The sequence below is a fragment of the Hippopotamus amphibius genome, chromosome 16 (assembly GCF_030028045.1).
Source record: "Hippopotamus amphibius kiboko isolate mHipAmp2 chromosome 16, mHipAmp2.hap2, whole genome shotgun sequence".
Lineage (NCBI taxonomy): Eukaryota > Metazoa > Chordata > Mammalia > Artiodactyla > Hippopotamidae > Hippopotamus > Hippopotamus amphibius.
The window spans coordinates 62,162,227-62,183,387 of NC_080201.1; the positions used below are offsets into that span (position 1 = coordinate 62,162,227).

At 43.0% G+C, this 21,161-nt stretch overlaps 1 protein-coding gene across 5 annotated transcripts; it reads left to right on the top strand.

The window, feature by feature from the left end:
• Nucleotides 1-6,035: 6,035 nt before the first annotated feature.
• Nucleotides 6,036-21,064, top strand: ZNF331 (zinc finger protein 331). 5 transcript variants are annotated; one of them, XM_057711168.1, is made up of 6 exons: nt 6,036-6,126; nt 7,174-7,239; nt 13,643-13,782; nt 14,189-14,273; nt 16,057-16,183; nt 18,423-21,064. In XM_057711168.1, exons 3-6 carry the CDS (start codon nt 13,742-13,744, stop codon nt 19,757-19,759), a joined length of 1,590 nt encoding a protein of 529 aa, XP_057567151.1. In that variant the 5' UTR covers nt 6,036-6,126; nt 7,174-7,239; nt 13,643-13,741; the 3' UTR covers nt 19,760-21,064. The 5 variants fall into 5 exon arrangements, with proteins under 5 accessions (XP_057567151.1, XP_057567154.1, XP_057567153.1 ...); XM_057711170.1 differs by having other exon boundaries at nt 6,037-6,126; nt 7,179-7,239; XM_057711169.1 differs by lacking the exon at nt 6,036-6,126 and adding an exon at nt 6,210-6,316.
• The last annotated feature ends 97 nt before the right edge of the window (nt 21,065-21,161 follow it).

Consider the following 21,161-nt stretch of genomic DNA (forward strand, 5'->3'; position numbering starts at 1 on the left):
AGAGATATTGAGATCAAGCCCTCTGAATTGCCAACAAACAGATCACCTGTATGGTGAAAACTTGGGACATAAAAGGACGGAGGTTCTCAGGCTACATCCTATCCTATCACGCCCACTGCAGGCAAACAGTGAGGGAGGTGGTCTCTCTAACACTGCTCTATCTGTACTTCTCAGTAATGGAGATATTCCCTCTAAAACTCATAAATCAGAGAGGTACATCATGGAACACATCAATTCCTGCTATAAATTCTGAAGTGGCTAAAAATAACAGGATGTCGAATTCATCCAAAAGCTTCTGTCTGCTTTGTTATGATAGCTTCCTTTCCCAGTGTGAACCCTTTCCAAAAACTGTAAGTTGAATATATTTGGGGTTTTCTTTTTGTTTTCCTAAGTGGTCACCAGGGATTTTATCATTTGAAAATGTCAGATGCTCTAGCAATATTACAATCACCAAGTGTGTAAAAGAATCCAAAGGGGTACTTTGCCAGTGGTCCAGTGGTAAAGAATCTGCCTTCCAATGCAGGGGACACGGGTTTGATCCCTGGTTGAGGAACTAAGATCCCACTTAGTTGGGGAACTAAGATGCTACAGGGCAACAAAGCCCATGCACCACAACTACAGAGCCTGCACGCCACAACTAGAGAGCCTGTAATGAAGAGCCCGCATGCCTCGACGAAGATCCTGCATGCCTACACAGCCATCAATCAATCAATCGATCAATTAAATATTTACAAAAATAAAATTGAAGTATATAAAAAAATGAATTCAAAGGGCTAGTTACAGGAGGCTACCATGAAGGGCTGCCTAACGTCACAGGGAGATTTCCTTTTCCTTTGGCTCTTCACCCTGAGATCTCTGTTGCCTCTTTCTCTTTGCAGCTACCACCATCTAGATAGAGAGTGACCAGGATAAGAGGCTTCCCTCCATCTGCCCATGAGTGCAACTATGCTTGACGCCACGGTCCTCGGTGCTTCCAGACTCCCCTGTTCTTAGTGTCCCCTCCATTCATGACATAATATAAAATAGGATGGTGACATGTGTACCTGTTTAAAACAAGCTAAAATGTTTCAGTTTTTCCCCTCCTCATAATTCCAATGAATAGATTTGGCTTTTTGATGAATGCATCTGATGTCGGTATATAAGTATGATGAGGTATCAGAGTACACCAAGAAGACAGTAACTACACACATGCCAGCAAGATACACTTGTGCTTCGTTTCAAGCACTCTATTGGCTAATTGCAGCTCAACCAATAAACCTGCAATATTTTTGAATCACCCAAAGCCCTACATCAATGTTGGTAACTCATTGATCCTTACTCCTGTGAGTCTCCTAAGGCCTGTCCTTACCAGGCCTGGATGGCAGGGCCTGGTCAGCATAAAGTTCAAACAAAGGAGGCATGGAAAAAGCTGTCTCTGCCTCTAGTCTCTCTAAATCATGGGTTCTTTAAAACAATCTTAATTGTAAGCCCCAGTAATGATTGCCTGGTGCGACACAGATCATTGAGCTTTTTCAAAATCTTAAATTATCTCACTCCTTTTGAGGTTAAAATGCCTGCTCCTTAGAGTTAATCCATTACTCCATATCCCTGTCAATTGTTCCGACGACCAGAACCCTTCTATACGATCCATGCCTCCCTAAAGGAGTGTGTAAGATGTATGTGCGACTCCCTTGGGGGGTCTCTCCACCCCCTTCTGGTGCGTTTGCCAGAAGCTATTGTACTTTGGCTTTCCTCTAATAAGTTGCTACTCTGTTACACCAACTGGAGCAGCGCCTTGTTATTGATCCCAGGAGAAATTCTTTTCTTCTGGAGATCAGGTGAAATCCGCACCCCTAGACAGATTTCATGGCATCACTCCTTCCACCAGTAGGACAACAAACAAAAATTAAGCACATTTAGACTGCTTGTTTCATCCCCATCTTTTATAATCAGCTGTATTAACCTATAGAACAATGGAAGGCACTTACCCCCACCTCACACACTTCTTGGACTAGAGAATTTGCTACTTTTTGCTGGGACTGTTCTCCTAATCCTCAATCAACTCTATGAAGAGGCCTTATTTATTCTGCTTAAGGAAGTCATGTCCCTAGCTCCCCACCTCCACCAAAAACCCTCACAGGGCATAACTGTGTCTTTACCGCCCCCAGTCTGTGTGTCAGTGCCTCATAACAAGGAGCTCCATAAATGTTCTTCAAATTGAAATGAACAAAGTGTGAGTGAACAGGAGGTGCCCTGGTGGCTATTGGAAGGGGAGTCTTCCACTGGTACATTTAAAGGGGAAATATTACCAATTGCTGCAGTTTTCTGGAAGCCCATTGATTCTGCCCTGATGGTAATTAGCATTTATTCGAGTGAATAGAAAGAGGAAAGAGAAAAAACTTTATCCCCTCTAAATTGCATTTTTAAAAAATCTTGGAGAAAATGGGAAAAACAAACAAAAAAGAAAGTCATGTCTCTGTGGGTATCCCGTTATCACCAAAGGAAAAAAAATTTGGAGAGTCTGGAAACAAAATTGAAGGGTCTTTGATTTTACCATATTTGCAAAGACATGTTAGCCTGATAATTTCATGGGTTTGGGCAAAAATGAATAAAATTTAAATGCCTTAATATGAGACAAAACATTTTATCTTTTATGACATAAGCAGCTGGTTTCATGGTTACCTAAGTTCACCTTGCCCTCCCTGAATTCCACAGGGTGATGCAGAGATCCAGGTGGATGCTATGCATGGGGAAGGTTTGGATCAGAGCTGAGGATTCTTTAGTTCAAGGCATCCCAATCTCTTAAAATGAGTTGCAAGCAATCCTGCCCAGTCTTTGATCAGTGAGTCATTATCTTTATTATATTAGTCAGGCAATTATTCTGCTCTGTGCTGCAGTACGAGACACTACTTACATCTTCTAATTCAGAGTGTGGTAAAAAAATTTTTTTTTTTTCTTAAAATTTTTTTAACATTTATTTATTTACTTACTTACTTACTTTTGGCTACGTTGGGTCTTCATTGCTGCATGCGGGCTCTCTCTAGTTGTGGCAAACGGAGTTACTCTTCCTTGCAGTGCACGGGCTTCGCATTGTGGTGGCTTCTCTTGTTGCAGAGCACGGGCTCTAGGTGCTCGGGCTTCAATAGTCATGGCACACAGGCTCCGTAGTTGTGGCGCAAGGGCTTAGTTGCTCCGTGGCTTGTAGGATCTTCCCAGACCAGGGATTGAACCTGTGTCCCCTGCATTGGCAGGCAGATTCTTAACCACTGTGCTACTGTGCTAGGGAAGCCCCAGTAAAAAATTCTTGAACAGAGAATGCAAGCAGACTCTGATACCAGATGTGAAACAACTTGAAAGACCCATGTGAAATCATCTCCTAACATGTTTCAAGTTCCCATTTAAAATGTGGAGATAATCAATCCTCTGAGGAAAAAGGCTCATGGAACTTTTTTGACATTAAGAATGACATTTCTGGGAAGCAATTTTCTCCCTAAAAGAATTATGCACTAATATTAATTTTTTTTCTCTGCTGAACTACATTTATGTAATAGCTTGTGATAGTTCTTCACAACAAAATACACGTGTTTCAATGCTGTTCCTCTTCAATTTTTGATAAATGTATTTTTAAACTGGTGTATATAGCCACTGTGGAAAACAGTATGGAGGTTCCCCCAAAAAATAAAAATAGAACTACCATATGATCCAGCAATCCCACTCCTGGGTATATATCTAAAGAAAATAAAAAACACTAATTCAAAAAGATACATGCACCCCAATATTCATAGCAGCATGGTTTACAATAGCCAAGATATGGAAGCCACCTAGGTGTCCATCCACATAAACAAGATGTGGTATATAATTCAATGGCATATTAGCCGTAAAAAAAAGATGAAATTTTTGCTATTTTCAACAACATGTATAGACCTGGAGGGTATTATGCTTAGTGAAATAAGTCAAACAGAGTAAGACAAACACTGTATGCTATTACTTATATGTGGAATCTAAATAATAAAACAAATGAATAAATGTAACAAAACAGAAACAGACACATACATAAAGAACAAACTAGTGGTTGTCAGTGGGAAGAGTACTGGGGGAAGAGCAAGATATGGGTTGTGGATTAAGAGGCACAAACTATCATGTTTAAAACAAATAAGATACAAAGATGTGGAGATCTCATCCACACGAACAAACCTGAATGTGAGTGGCACGGCAGAATTAAGAAAATTCACACAAGGGTATAGGAAAGCATGGGGTCAGGGGACTCAAGACCAAGCCAGTCAAGAGTCCCGAGCTCTGATTCCCATAGTGTGTTTATTGAGAAGAAGCATTCTAGCATTCCAGATTATAAATCACGATAACGGACATCAGGAGGTATATGCTTCAAATAGAGAAAAAAGCAGAACACCTTGTTTTTTATGACTACTAGGGGAGATAGTTTAACTCAGAGCTGGAGCCTGGAGCCATCGGGCTATATGACTGCTTTATCTCAATCCATTTTCCGTGACACTAGTTCTGCTTTCAGAACTGCCTGCAGCCATGTAGCCGGTCATGTGCTCTCAGGATTGTTACTCCAACTCAGTGTCCTCTGTGTCCTCTGTGGTTCTCTACACAAAGATACACTGTACAGCACAGGGAATATAGCCAATATTTTTTTTTTTCTTATTTATTTTATTTTTTTGGGGGGTACACCAGGTTCAATCAAGCCAATATTTTTAATAACTTTAAATGGCGCATAATTTAAAAAAATATTAAATCACTATGTTGTAATCTGCAATTAATATAATACGTAAATCAACTAGAATAAAAAGTTTTTAAAAATTAGAATAATCTAGGGAAATGCCATCTCTACACAAAATTCATAAACAATTGAGAGCTTTATGTTGAAACATAACACTAAACACTGTTTTATGTTAAAACACTGTTTTATGTTAAATGCCTCTCTGTTTCACTTGGTCCCATTAGAAGATCAGTAAAACCTGTTTGAAAAACAACAACAAAAACAATTTATGGGAGGCAGGTAAACCTCCTGCATAGAAACTGAGCTCTTTCATAATAGAGGTGTTAATAAGATGGAATGACATCTAGCACAAAATTTGCAGGCACCTTAGAAAGTAGATACGAGTACCACTGACTCACAGCAAACAGACCTAAATTAACCTCATTCATAAACAGTATGAAATGGCATAATATACCAAAGGAGAACACTTTCAGAAAGATTTCATTGCCTTCCTTATTGCAAACGATGCCTATATCATAACGAAGGAAACCAGATATGTCACCCTAAAATATACCTCTTTGACGAAAAAATTATTTTGAACTGAAGGCAATTAAGAAGCAGTAAACACACAAAAAGATCCCTCTTCTCTGTCCAAAGGCAGGATATAAATTCTTTTTTTCACGGAGATAGACTCTTACCAGCCCACAGATGGCACCAAAGGAATCTGCAAACAAACCTCATTAAATGAAGGTAAGGATAAGGTCCTAACTGGACTATCACTAGCCCATTGCACTGTCAATACTTCACAAATGTATCCTTTCTTTGTCTAAAAGCTATAAAAGCTTCCTGCTCTGGTCATTTCTTCAGGCCTTCATTCTCTTCTAAAAGCTCCCATGTACATGTAAGAATTTAATAAAATTTGTATGCTTTTCTCCCGTTAAAGTATTAGTAATAATAATAATAAAAGAAAAGAAATCTGAACAGTGGCAGGGCTCCCAGCATTTACAAATTCTGCGACTCTGAAATACACTCCTTCCCAAGTGTGGGGCCACAGCTCCTTTAGAGGCAGGGAGAGATGCTTTCTGAAGGCCTTGTGTATTACCTGAGACGCGAACTACATTTCCCAGAAGTCTCTGAGGCACAGCTCTAATTAGCGCCGTTGTGGCGTTGCATGCTGGGAAAGAGAGCCCGTGCGTTTCCGGCTCTGGGGATTCCCGGCTTTCTGGACTACGTTTCCCAGAGGGCTCTGGGGCACGGCCTCATTAGCAGCGCAGGGAGTTGCACGCTTGGACATGCGCTTTCTGAGCGAAGGGGTTTTTTTTTTTTTTTTTTCTCTAAGCTCTGGTTTCCCGGTGACGCTGTCCGGAGTTAACCTCGAGGCCGCCTGCGCTCTCTCCCGACGGCCTGTTATTGTTGGGCCCCAAGCGGTGAGTAATTAGCATCCCCGGAGGAAACCAGCGCGGAATGCGGCGGGCGGTGGCGCTGAGGGAGGAGGCGAAGAGGCCCGTCTTCGGGAGCCGCTGCGGAGGAAGTGCGAGCGTGTGCCTGTGTGTTCGGGTCTGTGTGTGCGGTGGGGCTCGGCCATGTCTACCGACTGAGACGTGCGCGCGGGCGTCGGTGAGGGAGGCAGGCCCGGTCCCTGTGGTTGTGACGCATTTGCGCGTGAGCGTGTGTGGGTGGGACGCGAGCCGGCCCCATCCCCGGGGCCGTGCCTCGCGTGCGTGGGAGCATCTCTTGGGGCTTCGCGGCCGGGCTGTGCCTCCCCCGCTGTGCTCTGCGTGAGTTCTGTGCGCGTGGGCTCCGCGTGGGTGGGGGGGCCCATGTGTGTCTCCGAGGCTGTGAGATGTGCCTTTGCGTTTCTGTGGGGTTGGCGGAGCCGGGTGCCTGGTCTCGGGCGTGGGTGTCAGTCGGTGTGACAGAGCCGACGTGTGCGCCGTTGTTCGGCTGTGACAGGTGCAGGGCTGGGCTTGGGTGTGCGGCCACGGATTGAGTGAGCACTGGTGGTGTGTGACGGTGTAACCTGTAGCTCTGATGTCTCTGCTGTTCCCCCTGCCTTCACGTTCCAACCAGGTGGTACTTGTTTGGGCACAGTGGCCCCCAAAGGGAAGTCAGAGCCTGAATCCTGTAATGAAAGGGACAAAAATGGCACAGGCATTAGTCATAAGATGGCAGTTTTAGAGCTGGAGGTGCTCTCCATCTAAAATTCAGGCCACCCGAACGACAGGATGGAAGGGCCTCAGGAATAAGATTCTTTTTTGGAAGGGAGAGGTCCCTGACCTAGGAGGTGGGGGTACCCCAATGACTAGAGCCTAGTCTCCAGGAATCTCTGAAGTACTCAGATCTGGGTGCCCCCTTATTTCTGATTGGTTTTAGATAAGGCTTGGGAATAGGTGTGACCTTGGAGGGTATTTTCTGATATAGTCTTGTGCTCCAGAAAGGCCCTAGTGTCTCATTCTGTCTTCTCTTTCCCCCAGGCCAGCTGTCCTCCAGGAAAAGCATTCTGAGGAGGAGGAAGAATTACCACAGATCGTAAAATCAAGGTTCAGATGAGTTACCTTTTTGTTCAGTAAATGATTTGTGATTTTTTGCACTTAAGAGTATTTGCTTTTCTTGACCTGAAATGTCCTCTTTAATAGTGACTTAACCCAATAATTTCTGCCCAAGAGGTGTGACAGGAGTCGTGAATGTGTATTCCCCATTGACCAGCCCTCTCCAGTGAGTACTCACATATTCAATAAGCAAATTGTTCACATCCTCCTTTGTGGTCTTATGAGAATCCCAGAGGATCGAGGACTACTACTGGGAGGTTAATGTTAGCACTTTTAGAGTGTGATTTGGTAAGGAGGCTGTTAATTTTCAGGTGGAATCAAAGGCTAGATATCTTTGGTCTTTTCCACAGGGCTGACTTTAAGAGCACAGTAAGAAAGGAGAAGGTTTGATTGTTTTAGACAGTTAATGACAAAGTTATCAGCTTTGTGAGGCTTTTAAGAGTGGGGTTTGAGCAAAGGTTTTTGTCATCAAAGGCAAGGATTTTTTTTTTCAGTAATCAGTAAATAGAAATTTGTTGTATGAACCAGGTCTTATTTGAGGTCTGACGGTTCAGGTTGTTTCAGTTATATCTTCGTATGAACTGTGAGAAGCAGTATGGTTTGATGCTGTGTGTGTGAGTTCTGAATCTAGAGCAAGGTTTGGCAGACTTTTTTTCTAAAGGATCACATGTTAATTGTTTTACGCTTTGTGGGCCACGTATGGTTGCATATTGTTCTTTTTTAATAGATTTTATTCTTTAAGAATGGTTTTAGATTTACAGAAAAATTGCAAAGATAGTACAGAGGATCCCCAGGCACCCTGCACACAGTTCTTCTGTTATTAACAACTCACATTAGTGTGGGATGTTAGTTACAGTTAGTGAGTCAGCTCTGAAACCTAACTGTGAACTGAAGTCCATGCTTGATTCAGATTTCCTTAGTTTTTATATAGTGTGCATCTATTCCATCCAGGATACGCGTTACATTTTGTTGTCATGTCTCCTTGAGCTCTTCTTGGCTATACTGGTTTCTCAGACGTCCCTTGTTTCTGATGACCTTGACAGTTTCAAGAGGTATTGGTCAGGTATTCTGTAGGATGCCCCTCTATTGGAATCTGGTGTTTTCCTCCTAATTAGACTGGGTTTGTGGGTTTGGGGTTGGAAGATCACGGCAGTAAATTACCATTTTCATCACATCGTGGCAAGGATACATACTGTGGACATGATTTATGATTGCTGAGGTTGAACTTGATCATCTGGCTTAGGTAGTGTTTGTCTTTTTTCTCCACTGTAGAGTTGCTCTGTTTTTGCAAAGATTGTGTCACCCCGAGCGACAGCTACATTTTTTCATTCAGGACCCCAAGTACTAGAGCCTAGTCACTCTGACTCTGCTTCTGTTCTCACATCTTTTTCTCCTCTTTCATCCCCCTTATTTACTTTTGAGGCTCCTTGGGATTACATTGGGCCCACCTGGCATAATTCAGGATACTCTTGCTATTTTAGGGGCAGCTGATTAGCGACTTCAAGTCCCTCTGCAACCTGACTCCCTTCTGCTATGTATTATAACATATTCACAGGTTCCAGGGTTAGAAAATGGACACCTTTGGGAGGCTGCCCTTTTGCCTACCACAGGCCTATCTATTCAAAGTTCGCTTGATGGCTGCAACGTATCTGCCCCCTCATAACAGTAGTCCTTTTCTTTGTTAATTTTTTTTTTAATTTGGGCCTATCTTAAGGTATATTTCTTATAATGGGATTAATGCAGGACTGCTGAAAAAAATTTCAATCTTCTAAAGCATTTATAAAGAAGAAACACAAAATTACCCATTACTGTACCTTCCAGAGATAATTACTATTGATATTTTGGTAATTATGTCTCCAGTCCTCCCTTCCCCCTCTAAGCATATTTGTGTGTTTTATTTCTGGGAGACTGAATCCTGCCAATTGTTCTGTAAATGAGCCCAAGACTCTGCAAATCTTAGTTTGTAAAAGGAATCTAACTCAGCCAAGGTTCCCATTATACCTGTGTGCATGTGGAGAGGGGAGAGATGTCCCCAGTGATCCCCTTCTTGCTTTGAAAAGAATCTCTCACATATTTACACCTTTTAAGGATTAGAGAGGCACCATTTGAAACTAATGCCATGGCAACAAATTATCAAGAAAGACTTTCAGGGACTTCCTAGGTGGCGCAGTGGTTAAGAATCCTTCTGCCAATGCAGGGGACACGGGTTCGATCCCTGCTCCAGGAAGATCCCATATGCCACGGAGCAGCTAAGCCCATGGACCACAACTGTCAAACCTGCACTTTAGAGCCTGTGAGCCACAACTATTGAGCCCACGTGCCACAACTACTGAAGCCCACGCACGCGCCTGTGCTCCGCAACAAGAGAAGCCATGGCAATGAGGAGCCCACGCACCACAACAAAGAGTGGCCCCCGCTCGCCGCAACTAGAGAAAGCCAGAGTGCAGCAATGAAGACCAACACAGCCAATAAATAAATAAATAAATTTCTATATATTAAAAAAAAAAAACTGAAAATTAGATTTTCTAGGAGTTGAGTATTGCTTTCATAGAACATGAAGTGATCACTGATACTTAAAAAATATGGCCTGCACAAGTAATATTTCCATGGGCAGATATATGAAAAAAGATGACAGTTTAAAATGTTCACATAAATCTTCCACATCACATAGAAGACAAGATTCAACCACTTACTAACATTCTCAGTTTGGCATCATCTCACTTTAGAGTCTTTGAGCTGGAATTTGAGTGCACAATCATGGCTGTCCCTCTCTTTGCTGGTGGGGAGGGAACATTTCCTCCTTATCTGTCTTAGAGTCTTTTTTTTGCTAATGTTGTTACTTGGAAAGAATTTCATTTTTAAGAGGCTCTGAAAGTTTTTAGTTAGTGTTGATTATATACACAGCAGGTTTGAGAAATACATATTTTAGCATAAGAAAAACGGGCAACAGCAGGCTTGCGTTTGTATTATAAAAACAGACTAAGGGTTTTGTAATGTTACTGATCTTAAAGCATAAGAGCTGACTTGTGTAAAATAGTTGTTACATGTTATTGTGTTTTATGTATCAATAGGTTAGCTTCTTAATAGATGAGACAATTTTTATCCCAGTCTTACCTGTCAGGGAACAGATACTGTGGGGTTAGTAACTGTCATAGAGCGAAGATTCACATCCTAAAAGTCAGACCACGGAGCCTTGTTCTTAAATTCATGAAGACCTCTTGTCCCAGATTACCTATACCTTTTTAAATATACCTTCTCCACTTGGTAATTCATCTTAAATTTCTTTCTCAGTTAATGTAAGTCAATATCATTATTGGTAAATGTATAGTATGCCATTATAACAGACCACAACCTATTTAATCTGTCCTCTACTGGGAGATATTTACGTCTCTACTTTTTTCATTTTTTAAAAGGATTCTCTGGAAAATCTGAATAAAACTGATGGATTGTATCAATGTCAAGGTCCTAGTTGTGATATTGTACTGTAGGTTCGCAGTGTATTGCCCTTGGGGTAAACTGGGTATAGGGTGCACCAGATACCTCTGTGTAATTTCTTACAACTGCACATGAATGTACAACTATCTCAAAGAAAAAAAAACTATCCAATAAAAAAATTCTCTGAACATTCTTGTGCATATGTTTATGTACTACTATAGCTGTTTCTTTGGGATAAATTCCAAAAAGTGGAATTTTGAGTCAAAATCATAGTTTTGTTAAGTGCCTGCAATAGTACTTAGAACGACAGATGACGAAAAGACATTGCTACCTGTACGTTGCTTGTCCTCCAGCAAGGAAGGGAAACTCTGAATAGAGAAGAAGCACAAGACAGCTTGTGGTCAAAACCCGTGGGGAATTCCAGGTGATGTGCCCTAAGAGGTGCTAGGAAGGGGGTATCATTCTCCTTATACTCATTGATGTCAGGTCATGACCAAGTAATTCTGAATGCACGGGCTCTATGTAGAGATACATAGAATTTATTTTCCAAGTTTTATACCTTACATATTTTTTCCTAATAGTGTTGGATGCAAAGTGAAGACTAGCAGGGTCAGGTGATGTAGCCATTGTCTGCAGGACACCGTGGCTGAAAGGACAAGTTCAAATGCAAAATTCACCCTCCCACCAAGACATAAAACTAAGCAGCATCAATGTAACCGTCAGTGTCTACAGGGCATCACTTGGCATTTTAGTCATTTTTTCCAGTCAGGACTCCAACATGTGCGGGCATATGTGGACATCAAAGAGTTGGTTTAGGTATCAGGTAGTGCAAGGAAATGAAGAGAAGTTATTCAGTGAAATCATCTGAAGATAATATATTCTGAGCTTTTTCTGCATGTCCAAGAGGAGCCTGTTTAAAAAAGAGAGCTGAACTTTACTTTTGAGAATCTGTCTTTTAACAACTTTAAAAGAAATAAATGCACACACATTTATATATGTCAAGCCAATGCATGGCTATTGTGAAAACACCTAGCGTGGTATACTTAAGAAGAAATCAAGATCAAAGGGCCTGTCAGGGTCGCCAAGACCACCACCAGGCTCAGTGATTCTCTAGGTGGTGATTCAGTGTATCATTCTGCTGGTGGCTGAGGTGTATTACAGTGAGAGGGTACATGGCAAGATCAGCAAATGGAAAGACACATGGGCGACACAGGAGGAAACAGGCCCAGGCTTCCGAGAGTCCCCTCCCAGTGTGGTCGCCAGTGCTTGATTCCTCCGGCACCAGTTACGACAACACACGCTGTGTTGTCTCCCAGGGCAGCTCATCTGAGCCGAGGAGTCCAGGGTTTATGGGGGAGCTTGTCACATAGGCACCCTCTACCCAGCACACGCCCAGATTCCAGGCTCTCAGAGGAAGGCACCTGTTCAGCATAAACCACACTGTTTGTACAAAACAATTTAAGAACAGCGCACCACTCTTGCCAGTTAGGGAATGGTTGGAACACTCTGGAAATCCAGCCAAGGGCCAGTCTTGCAAGCAGGCCTAAAATTAGCGGTTTCAGACCCACTCTGTTAACTCTTTTCTGCACACGGGCTATATCTTCCCAGGGTTTTTCTGTTTCTCTGCTTCGGTTTTTATATCTCTTTCTACTGCTGTCTCGTGGGTTGTTGTGTAGGCATGTGTCTCTGTGTGTGTTCATATATCTTGTATGTGTGTATATATCTACATAGATATAAATATCTCCCATTTTTGTATGTATATGTGACTATGTATATATATGCATATTTAGAATTTTACAAATGTATTATTGTAGCATCTTGTTTCACTAGCCTGATTTTCCTATTGAGAATATACCTAAAACATTTTTCATGTCTTTAAGTATTTCTTCCAACTTAGCATTTAATAGCCCACTAATACATTTTTTTTATATATGTGGAATACAGAAAAATGGTACAAATAAACTGGTTTGCAAGGCAGAAATAGAGACAGATGTAGAAAAGAAACATATGGACACCAAGTGGGGAAAGCGGGGAGGGTTGGGGGGGAATGAATTGGGAGATTGGGATACTACATAGTACACTCTAAATACATGCAGTTTATTGTATATTAAAAAAAAAAATTTGGGGCATTTGGGATCCTAGTTCCTCAACCAGAAATCAAGTCCGTACCCCCTGCATTGGAAGCGTGGAGTTCCCAGCCACCAGACTGCCAGGGAAGTCCCCTGATACATTTTTACGTTGATATTCTGCATGTGTTTATGCAGCCGGCTTTCCCGGATTCAGGATGCTAAGCACTACTGGGCAGTTCCTTCTCCACCCTGTCCACCTGCCGAGTCTTGACTGACATCTCGCTGACCAGAGGCCGGAGGCGCTCGAGTGTGCCTGCTGCTGCCCCTCCCGACCCTGGATGATGTGACCGGAGGGAGCAGGATGTGCCCAGAGTGAGACTGAGCTCCCTAAACACACCCAGTCTCAGTCCAGGTCACAGGCCCTCTGCCCAGAGTTAGCCAGCCTCGAACAGTGAGGTTTGAGGGCCCAGTCCCCACACAGGACACCCCTCAGTTCTCACACCAACTGCAGGTTCAGGAGTTTCCGGAAACCACCCTCAGATTTCATAATTCAGGACTAGAAGGACTCCTAGAACTCACTGAGAGCTGTTCCGCTCCCGGTTACAGTTAATGACAGGGAAAGGATACAGATTAACATCAGCCAAGGAAACGGGCACAAGGTGAGGTCCAGGAGGGTTCCCATCCTGGGGTTTCCGGTGTCTTCTCCCCGTGAAGTCAGGACTCATGATTCTGCCGACATCAATGTGTGACAATATGCTCAGGGTGTTGCCAACCAGGGAAGCATACCTGAGCGTCAACGTCCAGAGTTTTCATAGGGGCTTCATCATGTAGGCAAGATTGATTGATCATATAGGCATAATTGATTGATTTGTTGTCCATGTTAATTTCAGTCTCCAAATCAGCCGTTATCTCATGACCCAGAGCTCCCCCAATGCCACCCATCACCTGGTTGGTCTTTCTGGCGTGGCCAGCTCCCACCCTAAGATGCGATGTGGCCTGCCCCTACCCAGAACAAAGACACTGCTTTCAGGTGTGATGTAGATTACTTCTCAGAAGCTGAGGGCAAAGGCCACACCTCTCTTTGGGCAAGGCCAAATTCTTCATCCATATCCCCCCACCAGGGAGCTGGCCAGGAATCCTCCTGCTAAAATGTCTGGATATGACTTCAAGACAAAAAATAAAAGCTCCTCTGCCCTGTCTGTGCAACTGGGTTTCCTGCGGTTTCAGGGACAACTCGTGTTTTGTTTTGTTTTGTTCCGTTCTGTTCTGTTTTGTTTTTTTCCAGAATCCTTTTAATCATCTCCAGAGGTATTGTGTTTATGTGGGGGAATAAGCTGGGGGTCCTTTGGAAGCAAAGATGGAGGAGCAAAAAGTTTGTATTAAGTCATATGGGAACCAGGGTGCACTTATTTTAATGCCTCTTTTTCCTCGTCTAGATCTGGCTTCTCTGGATTTTGTGTCTTCACTAAAGGAGACCCTGAGAGGACCGATCAGTCCTTGAATTCTAAAACGATGGCCCACGTAAGTATGTATTTCTCTTTGCATCTTGAATGGTGACGTTTAGGTGCTGTGGATACTTCTTTGAAATAATCGTGAAGCCCCCTGCCCAAGTGAGTCCCATCCAAGTGCCTACTTCCCAGCTGTTCCTGTTCCAGGAAATAATAATGCCATATAGCCTGGTGCCCAGCTCTGTGGCTAATGCTCTCTTAACCCGTGAGCTAGTTATTCAGTACTCACTTTTTTGTCAAGAGTAGTTGGAACAATGGAAGCAGAAGCTGCCTTGGGAGAAATACTTGAGTCAGGTCTACAGTTTGATGAGTTGGGGACGTTGGTCCCATTTGACCACACGAGAAAACTAAAATTCCTCATTCATGGCCACTGATCTTTGGCCAGGCAGATAGGAGGGACTCTTCGTAGTCTTTGGCCTCAGTCTTAGTGAAACCATGCACCTCAGATTGGGACTTGAACCCACGTGCCAGGACTCACACCCAGCCTAAAGCCAGATCGGGACTTGAACCCACACAGTCAGGACTCAAACCCAGCCAAAACCCAAGATCTTCCAACTGAGATCACACACCTGGTGTCAGGACTTAATGAAGTGCAGGTTCTTGATGTCTCATCACAGAAAGAATTCAGTGAGAGACAAAGTGATAGATAAAAAGTTTATTTAGAGATTTAGAGAGAAACACACTCCACAGATAGAGTGTGGGCCATCTCAGAAGGTGAGAAAGGCACCAGGGTATGGGGCTGTCAGTTTTTGTCAGTGGGTAATTTCATAGGCTAATGAGTGGGTGGAGTATTCCAGAAATGGGCCACCACCCACTTTTTGATCCTTGTGGTTGGCCTTGGAACTGTCATGGCTCCTGAAAGTTGACTTGTCCGCCATATTGGACCCATTTGGGTCCAGTCAGTTTGTCATGTCCTCGGGCTATGTCATTCTTTCAAAGGTTGTGCCTCGCCCCCTCCCCTCCTGTTTCATTAGTGTGTGGTGAAAGCTCACGCTTTATGAAGCTTTAGAATCGGGTAGAGCTGTGATTAGGGCCTGTGGACTCAGAGATCATGTTCTTACCAGCAGACCCAGGAGATCAATTTTGTTTTGAACAGACCTGTCTCTGTGCTCTGTCATTTGATACGTTTCCTCTAACTTAGGAACAAAGAAGAGGAAGGGTTGGTGGATGGTAACAGGTGAGAAGGTCATTTCATACGAAAGTAATAAATGATCATCTCTCCTGGAATCAGGGGAACTTGAGGTGTTTTAGTCAACCTAAGTGTGTAACTATAATAATTGAATCTAATCCATCCATATGATGGAATAAAAAAATGAAGGCAGACTGCTTAAAAAATAACCTGGCAAAATGATGAACCTGAGACTTGAAAACATTCAGACATCCACACCCGACTTTCTAAGATGAAAGATCTTATATTACATTTGGGAAGCAAACCCCAGGCATTTTTTTTCTTTCTCCTTAAAGAGAAAAGAATGCTGTAGGAATGCACACTTGCTGAGAATGTGTGAGACAAGCATGGAGCAGGCTCTGTGCTTGTAAACAGGAGGGAAACTGGGATCGTTTTATCCATTTCCCGACAGGTTGGCATGATTAAGAATTCCCCAGGGTACAGGTGGTTTTCCCTGCAGCAGGAGGGGCTGGGCTTCAGCCACAGTCGTGTCCTCACTGGCCCCTCTGCATATCATAGGCTTTTAATCTACTCGCCATATCCACGCCTGTGGCCCTTCCTCCCCACTCCTTCATCTTGAAGCTGTGTCCTTCCGTGTCATCAGGGACATGTGGGTTTGCATTTCCAGGGTGTGGTGACATTCTCAGATGTAGCCATAGACTTCTCTCAGGAGGAGTGGGCATGCCTGGACTCTGCACAGAGGGACCTGTACTGGGACGTGATGCTGGAGAACTACAGCAACTTGGTCTCGCTGGGTAAGTTGCCTGCTCAGGTAACTAGACTCTGCTGCCTGCAGTCAGCGCCCTCCTTTCGGGACCAGCCTTCAGGAAGCTGCTTGAGTTTCCTTCTTCCTGCGCCCAGGGGATGCTTTGAGCTTGGTCCAGTTGGAAATGGGTGTTACGTGTGCTCCTCACCTCTTCATCCATCAGTGATCTTCCCACCTGTCTGGCCCCTCTTGTCATTTCCTCTTTTCCTTAGTGACCAAAGGATTGCTTAGAGCTTTTTAACTTATTAGAATAAATGTATTTATTTTATTTCATGACCATTTTCAGAGAAACCAGGCTTCATGCTGTGAGCTTAAGTTTACACCCAGATTGCTGTTGATGATACTTTGGGGACCTACCGTTAGGGAAAACAGCTCAGCATGGTGACTTGATTTTCTCTAGCAAACCAGCCTCTGTGTTTGAGGTAGAGGTGGATTAAATGAACAGAATCTGTGTAAAACCACACTGAGCATATTCCGTTCCCTGCACATTGTACGTGGTGAGGTTGAAAGTTATAATCTATGAATTCTGAATTTAACATTGGATGATAATATCTTGTAAACATCTAAGGAAATTTCTTATCTTTCTGTTAGCAAAATCACAGCCATATTACTGGCTAATAAATATTGTGCTTACTTTGTACCAGGAAGCATTCTGAGCATGGTATGCATGTGTACATATAAATGTATTTCATTCCATTCTCATAGGTTTATGAGATAGGAAGTTATTGTGTCTAATTTGTAGATGAGTATACTGGGGCACAAAGTCACTTCATCAATCAAGGAGGCAGAAGCAAAAACTGAACCTAAGAATTCTGGCCCCAGAATCCGTACTCTCAACTGCCATGTTATACTTGCCTCCAGAAGTTTAAAATAAGACCTTTTCGGGAATTCCCTGGTAGTCCAGTAGTTGGGACTCGGTGCTTTCACTGTCGTGGGCCTGGGTTCAATCCCTGGTCGGGGAACTAAGACCCACAAGCTGCAACACACGGCCAAAAAATAAGTAAAAATAAATAAAAATTTTTTAAAATTTTTAAATAAAATAAATAAAAAATAAAATATAAAGTAGAATAGAATAAAATAATCCTTTTCCCTACCCACCTGGTTTCCTGCTGTTAGCAGTCACTGGCAGTACCTAGATTTCACTGTTTCCCTGGGGGTTCAGAATGGTGATATTCCGTCATTGCCTCTTCATTTATTCAGTGTAATAACTCTTTAAAGAAACTGATCCACCCACTAATCGGTTGTGTAGTGGAACTGCTCATACTGGATAAGAAAGATAAAAACTTTGTTCTTTAAAGGAAAAAAAACTAGCAGTTTCTAATAACAAAGGGCTGGTTTCCTAGCATGCTCCAAAGTTGGCCATTTAACATTTTCTTAGTATCTTCATGAAGTCATGAATTTAAACAAGTTTGATGTTTTAGAGTCCCTTGAGTTAGCATCCTTATTGATGCTCAGATTTCTCTTAACATTTCCTCATGTTTCACAATTTTTATTATTAAATTTAATTCTACACGTCATCTTTTTTTTTTTCTTTTCTTTTTCTTTTTCTTTTTTTTTAAGAGGATAGGCTCAGTAGTTGTGGCGCACAGGCTTAGTTGCTCCGTGGCATGTGGGATCTTCCTGGAGCAGGGATCGAACCCGTGTTCCCTGCATTGGCAGGTGGATTCTCAACCACTGCGCCACCTAGGAAGCCCTGCACGTCATCTTTTGAATGTTGGATCTTTATAGCCAGGATTACTTTTAATGATATTCCTTGTGTGTTTGTGTATATACACAACTATCCAACTCTGTCTTCTTATTTTCCTACAGTAGTTCTGTATTTGATTTTCTTGGTTTGCAGGTTTGTCATCACATCTACAAAACTGTACTCTTTTTCATCTTCATTTTTGACATTTGTCCCTCTAATTTTTTTTGCTGAATTGTTTCAGCTGATAGGAAACAGTAGAGCTAGTAGAAGTGTCTTTTTTGTTTGATTTTAGCAGGAATGTCTCCAGCAGGAATGTCTCCAGTGTTTTCTCATTAAGTATCGGGACACTAGACGTGAAATCTACATTTTAATAAGAGCCCTAGGTGATTCATATTTTCCCCACTAGAGAAGTTTTATTTCTGTTAGCGAGGGCTTTGGTTTGTGATTAGGTTTGTTTTTGTTTTCTTAAAAAGAAACAAAATATGTTGGGTGTTTTGGTTTTTTTGTTTTTGTTGTGTTTTTTTTTTTTTTTTTTTTCCAGATTTGGAGTCACCATATGAGACCAAGAGTTTACCTACACAAAAGGGCAGTTATGAGATACATTTTTCCAAACGGAACTCAAATAGAAAAAGTAGATCCCTTGGCCTTGACTGGATGTGTGAAGGTGAGTTTGAAGGACCACAGGCCCCTCGAGAGGGGTATATCAATCAAATGATAAACAACTGTGGGAAAACACCCACTTGCAGAGAAAATACCTCTGTCCGACCACATCAGAGACTTCACAACAGGGAAAATTCCTATGAATGTAAGGAGTGTGGGAAGGCCTTTAGCCGAGGCTATCAGCTTACTCAGCATCAGAAAATTCACACCGGTGAGAAACCGTACGAATGTAAAGAGTGTAAAAAGGCCTTCCGTTGGGGTAATCAACTGACTCAGCATCAAAAAATCCACACTGGTGAGAAACCTTACGAGTGTAAGGACTGCGGGAAGGCGTTTCGGTGGGGTTCAAGCCTCGTTATTCACAAGAGAATTCACACGGGCGAGAAGCCCTACGAGTGTAAAGACTGCGGGAAGGCCTTCAGACGCGGCGATGAGCTCACCCAGCATCAGAGATTTCACACTGGTGAGAAAGACTATGAATGCAAAGACTGTGGGAAGACCTTCAGCCGAGTGTATAAACTGATTCAGCATAAGAGAATCCACAGTGGCGAGAAACCGTACGAATGTAAAGACTGTGGGAAGGCCTTTATTTGTGGTTCCAGCCTCGTTCAGCACAAGAGGATTCACACCGGTGAGAAGCCCTATGAGTGCCAAGAGTGTGGGAAGGCCTTTACGCGCGTCAACTATCTCACTCAGCATCAGAAGATTCACACCGGTGAGAAGCCCCACGAGTGTAAGGAATGCGGGAAGGCCTTCCGTTGGGGTTCGAGTCTCGTGAAACACGAGAGGATTCATACGGGGGAGAAGCCGTATAAATGCGCAGAGTGCGGGAAGGCCTTTAACTGTGGCTACCACCTTACTCAGCACGAGAGAATCCACACCGGCGAAACGCCTTACAAATGTAAGGAATGTGGAAAGGCCTTTATTTATGGCTCAAGCCTGGTCAAACATGAGCGAATTCATACAGGGGAGAAACCCTATGCGTGTAAGGAGTGTGGGAAGGCCTTCAGCCACGGCCATCAACTTACACAGCATCAGAAGATTCATACTGGGGAGAACCCCCCCGAGTGTAAGGAATGTGGAAAGGCGTGTGGCCACGGCAGCCATCCTGCAGAACGTCAGAGAATTCACACTGTTGAGAAACCTTTTGCGTACAAAGAACGTACAGAGGCCTCTCTCCAACATTCTTTTCTTCCCCAACACGAGGGAAATTTGTGATGAGATTTAACACAAGAAAGCCTTCCCTGGTCGCTCTTCTGCTTATAGAACATCAGAAGTCACATGAGAGGTGAATTTGGAGAATGGAAAAATCACCTTTTCTTATTGATCACAGCATACTCCGTTGTCGATGGTTTTCTACTGGCTAGTTTCGTGAGTACGTAGAAACTTTCCAGTCCCTTTTCATCGCTGTCGTATTTCAGGTTTGTTCGGAGGTCAGTGTCTGCTGAGGGAGGGTGGGTGGGAGAGCCCTCCTCCTGGTACCTGCCCCTACCTGTGACCGTCACCATCCCACCTCTTTGCTCCGTGTAAGACACCGGGACAGTTAGCTGTTACTCCCTGTGCGTTATTTGTGAAATGGGGATAATCACACCTACCTGAAACTGCCGTGGTGGTGATTAAATGAGTTTGGTACATGTAAATTCCTCGAATCTGGAATATTGTGTAAGCTTAGTAAACATTAGCTGTTGTTCTCATTACCACTAGCGTTGCTATTAGTGAATTTTTACAAGAAGACCCATTGTGGCAGTGAGTTGAGAAAAGACTATCAAACTTCTAGAGGAAAATATAGGGACTTCCCTGCCAGTTCAGTGGTTAAGACTCCACACTTCCACCACAAGGCACAGGTTCCATCCCTGGTCAGGGAACTGAGATCCCTCAAGCCACATGGTGCAGCCAAAAAAAAAAAAGAAGAAGAAAATATAGGAGATTATTGTCACAACCTTGGGATAGACAGCATTTCTTAGTATACAGAAGACACTAAATAGAAAATAAAAAGTTATTAGGTTGGACTTCATCAAAAGTACAAAGCTCTGATCATCAAATGACACCTTCAAGTTGGTGAAAAAGCAAGAAGTGGACTGGAAGAAGATATTTACATAAACCTGACAAAGGATTCACAAAGAAAGGACAAAAAGAATCTTTCAAGTCAATGATAAAACAACAAATCAATGATAATGTAACAAATCAGTTAAAAGCTGGAGGGAGACTTACGTAAGCACTTAAGGTCACCAAATGGGGGCTTCCCTGGTGGCCAGTGGTTAAGAATCCACCTGCCAATGCAGAGGACACAGGTTCGATCCCTACTCCAGGAAGAACCCACATGCCACAGAGCAACTAAGCCCGTGCGTAAAACAAAACAAAACAAAACAAAAAAATCACCAAATGGCAAATAAGTGCAGATGTGTTAAACGTCATTACTCCTCAAAGATACGCAAAGTAAAATCACCACGTGATGTCACTAGATACCAGGATTGGTGACATTAAAATTGCTTACGAGCCAACATTAAAATTGCTTATGAGCCAGTGTCTTTGTTGGATGTTTAAACATGGCCTGTTCCAGAAGGAACATAACCAGCACAATGGACCTCTCCAAATCCTGGAAGTCCCGCAGCAGGGATAG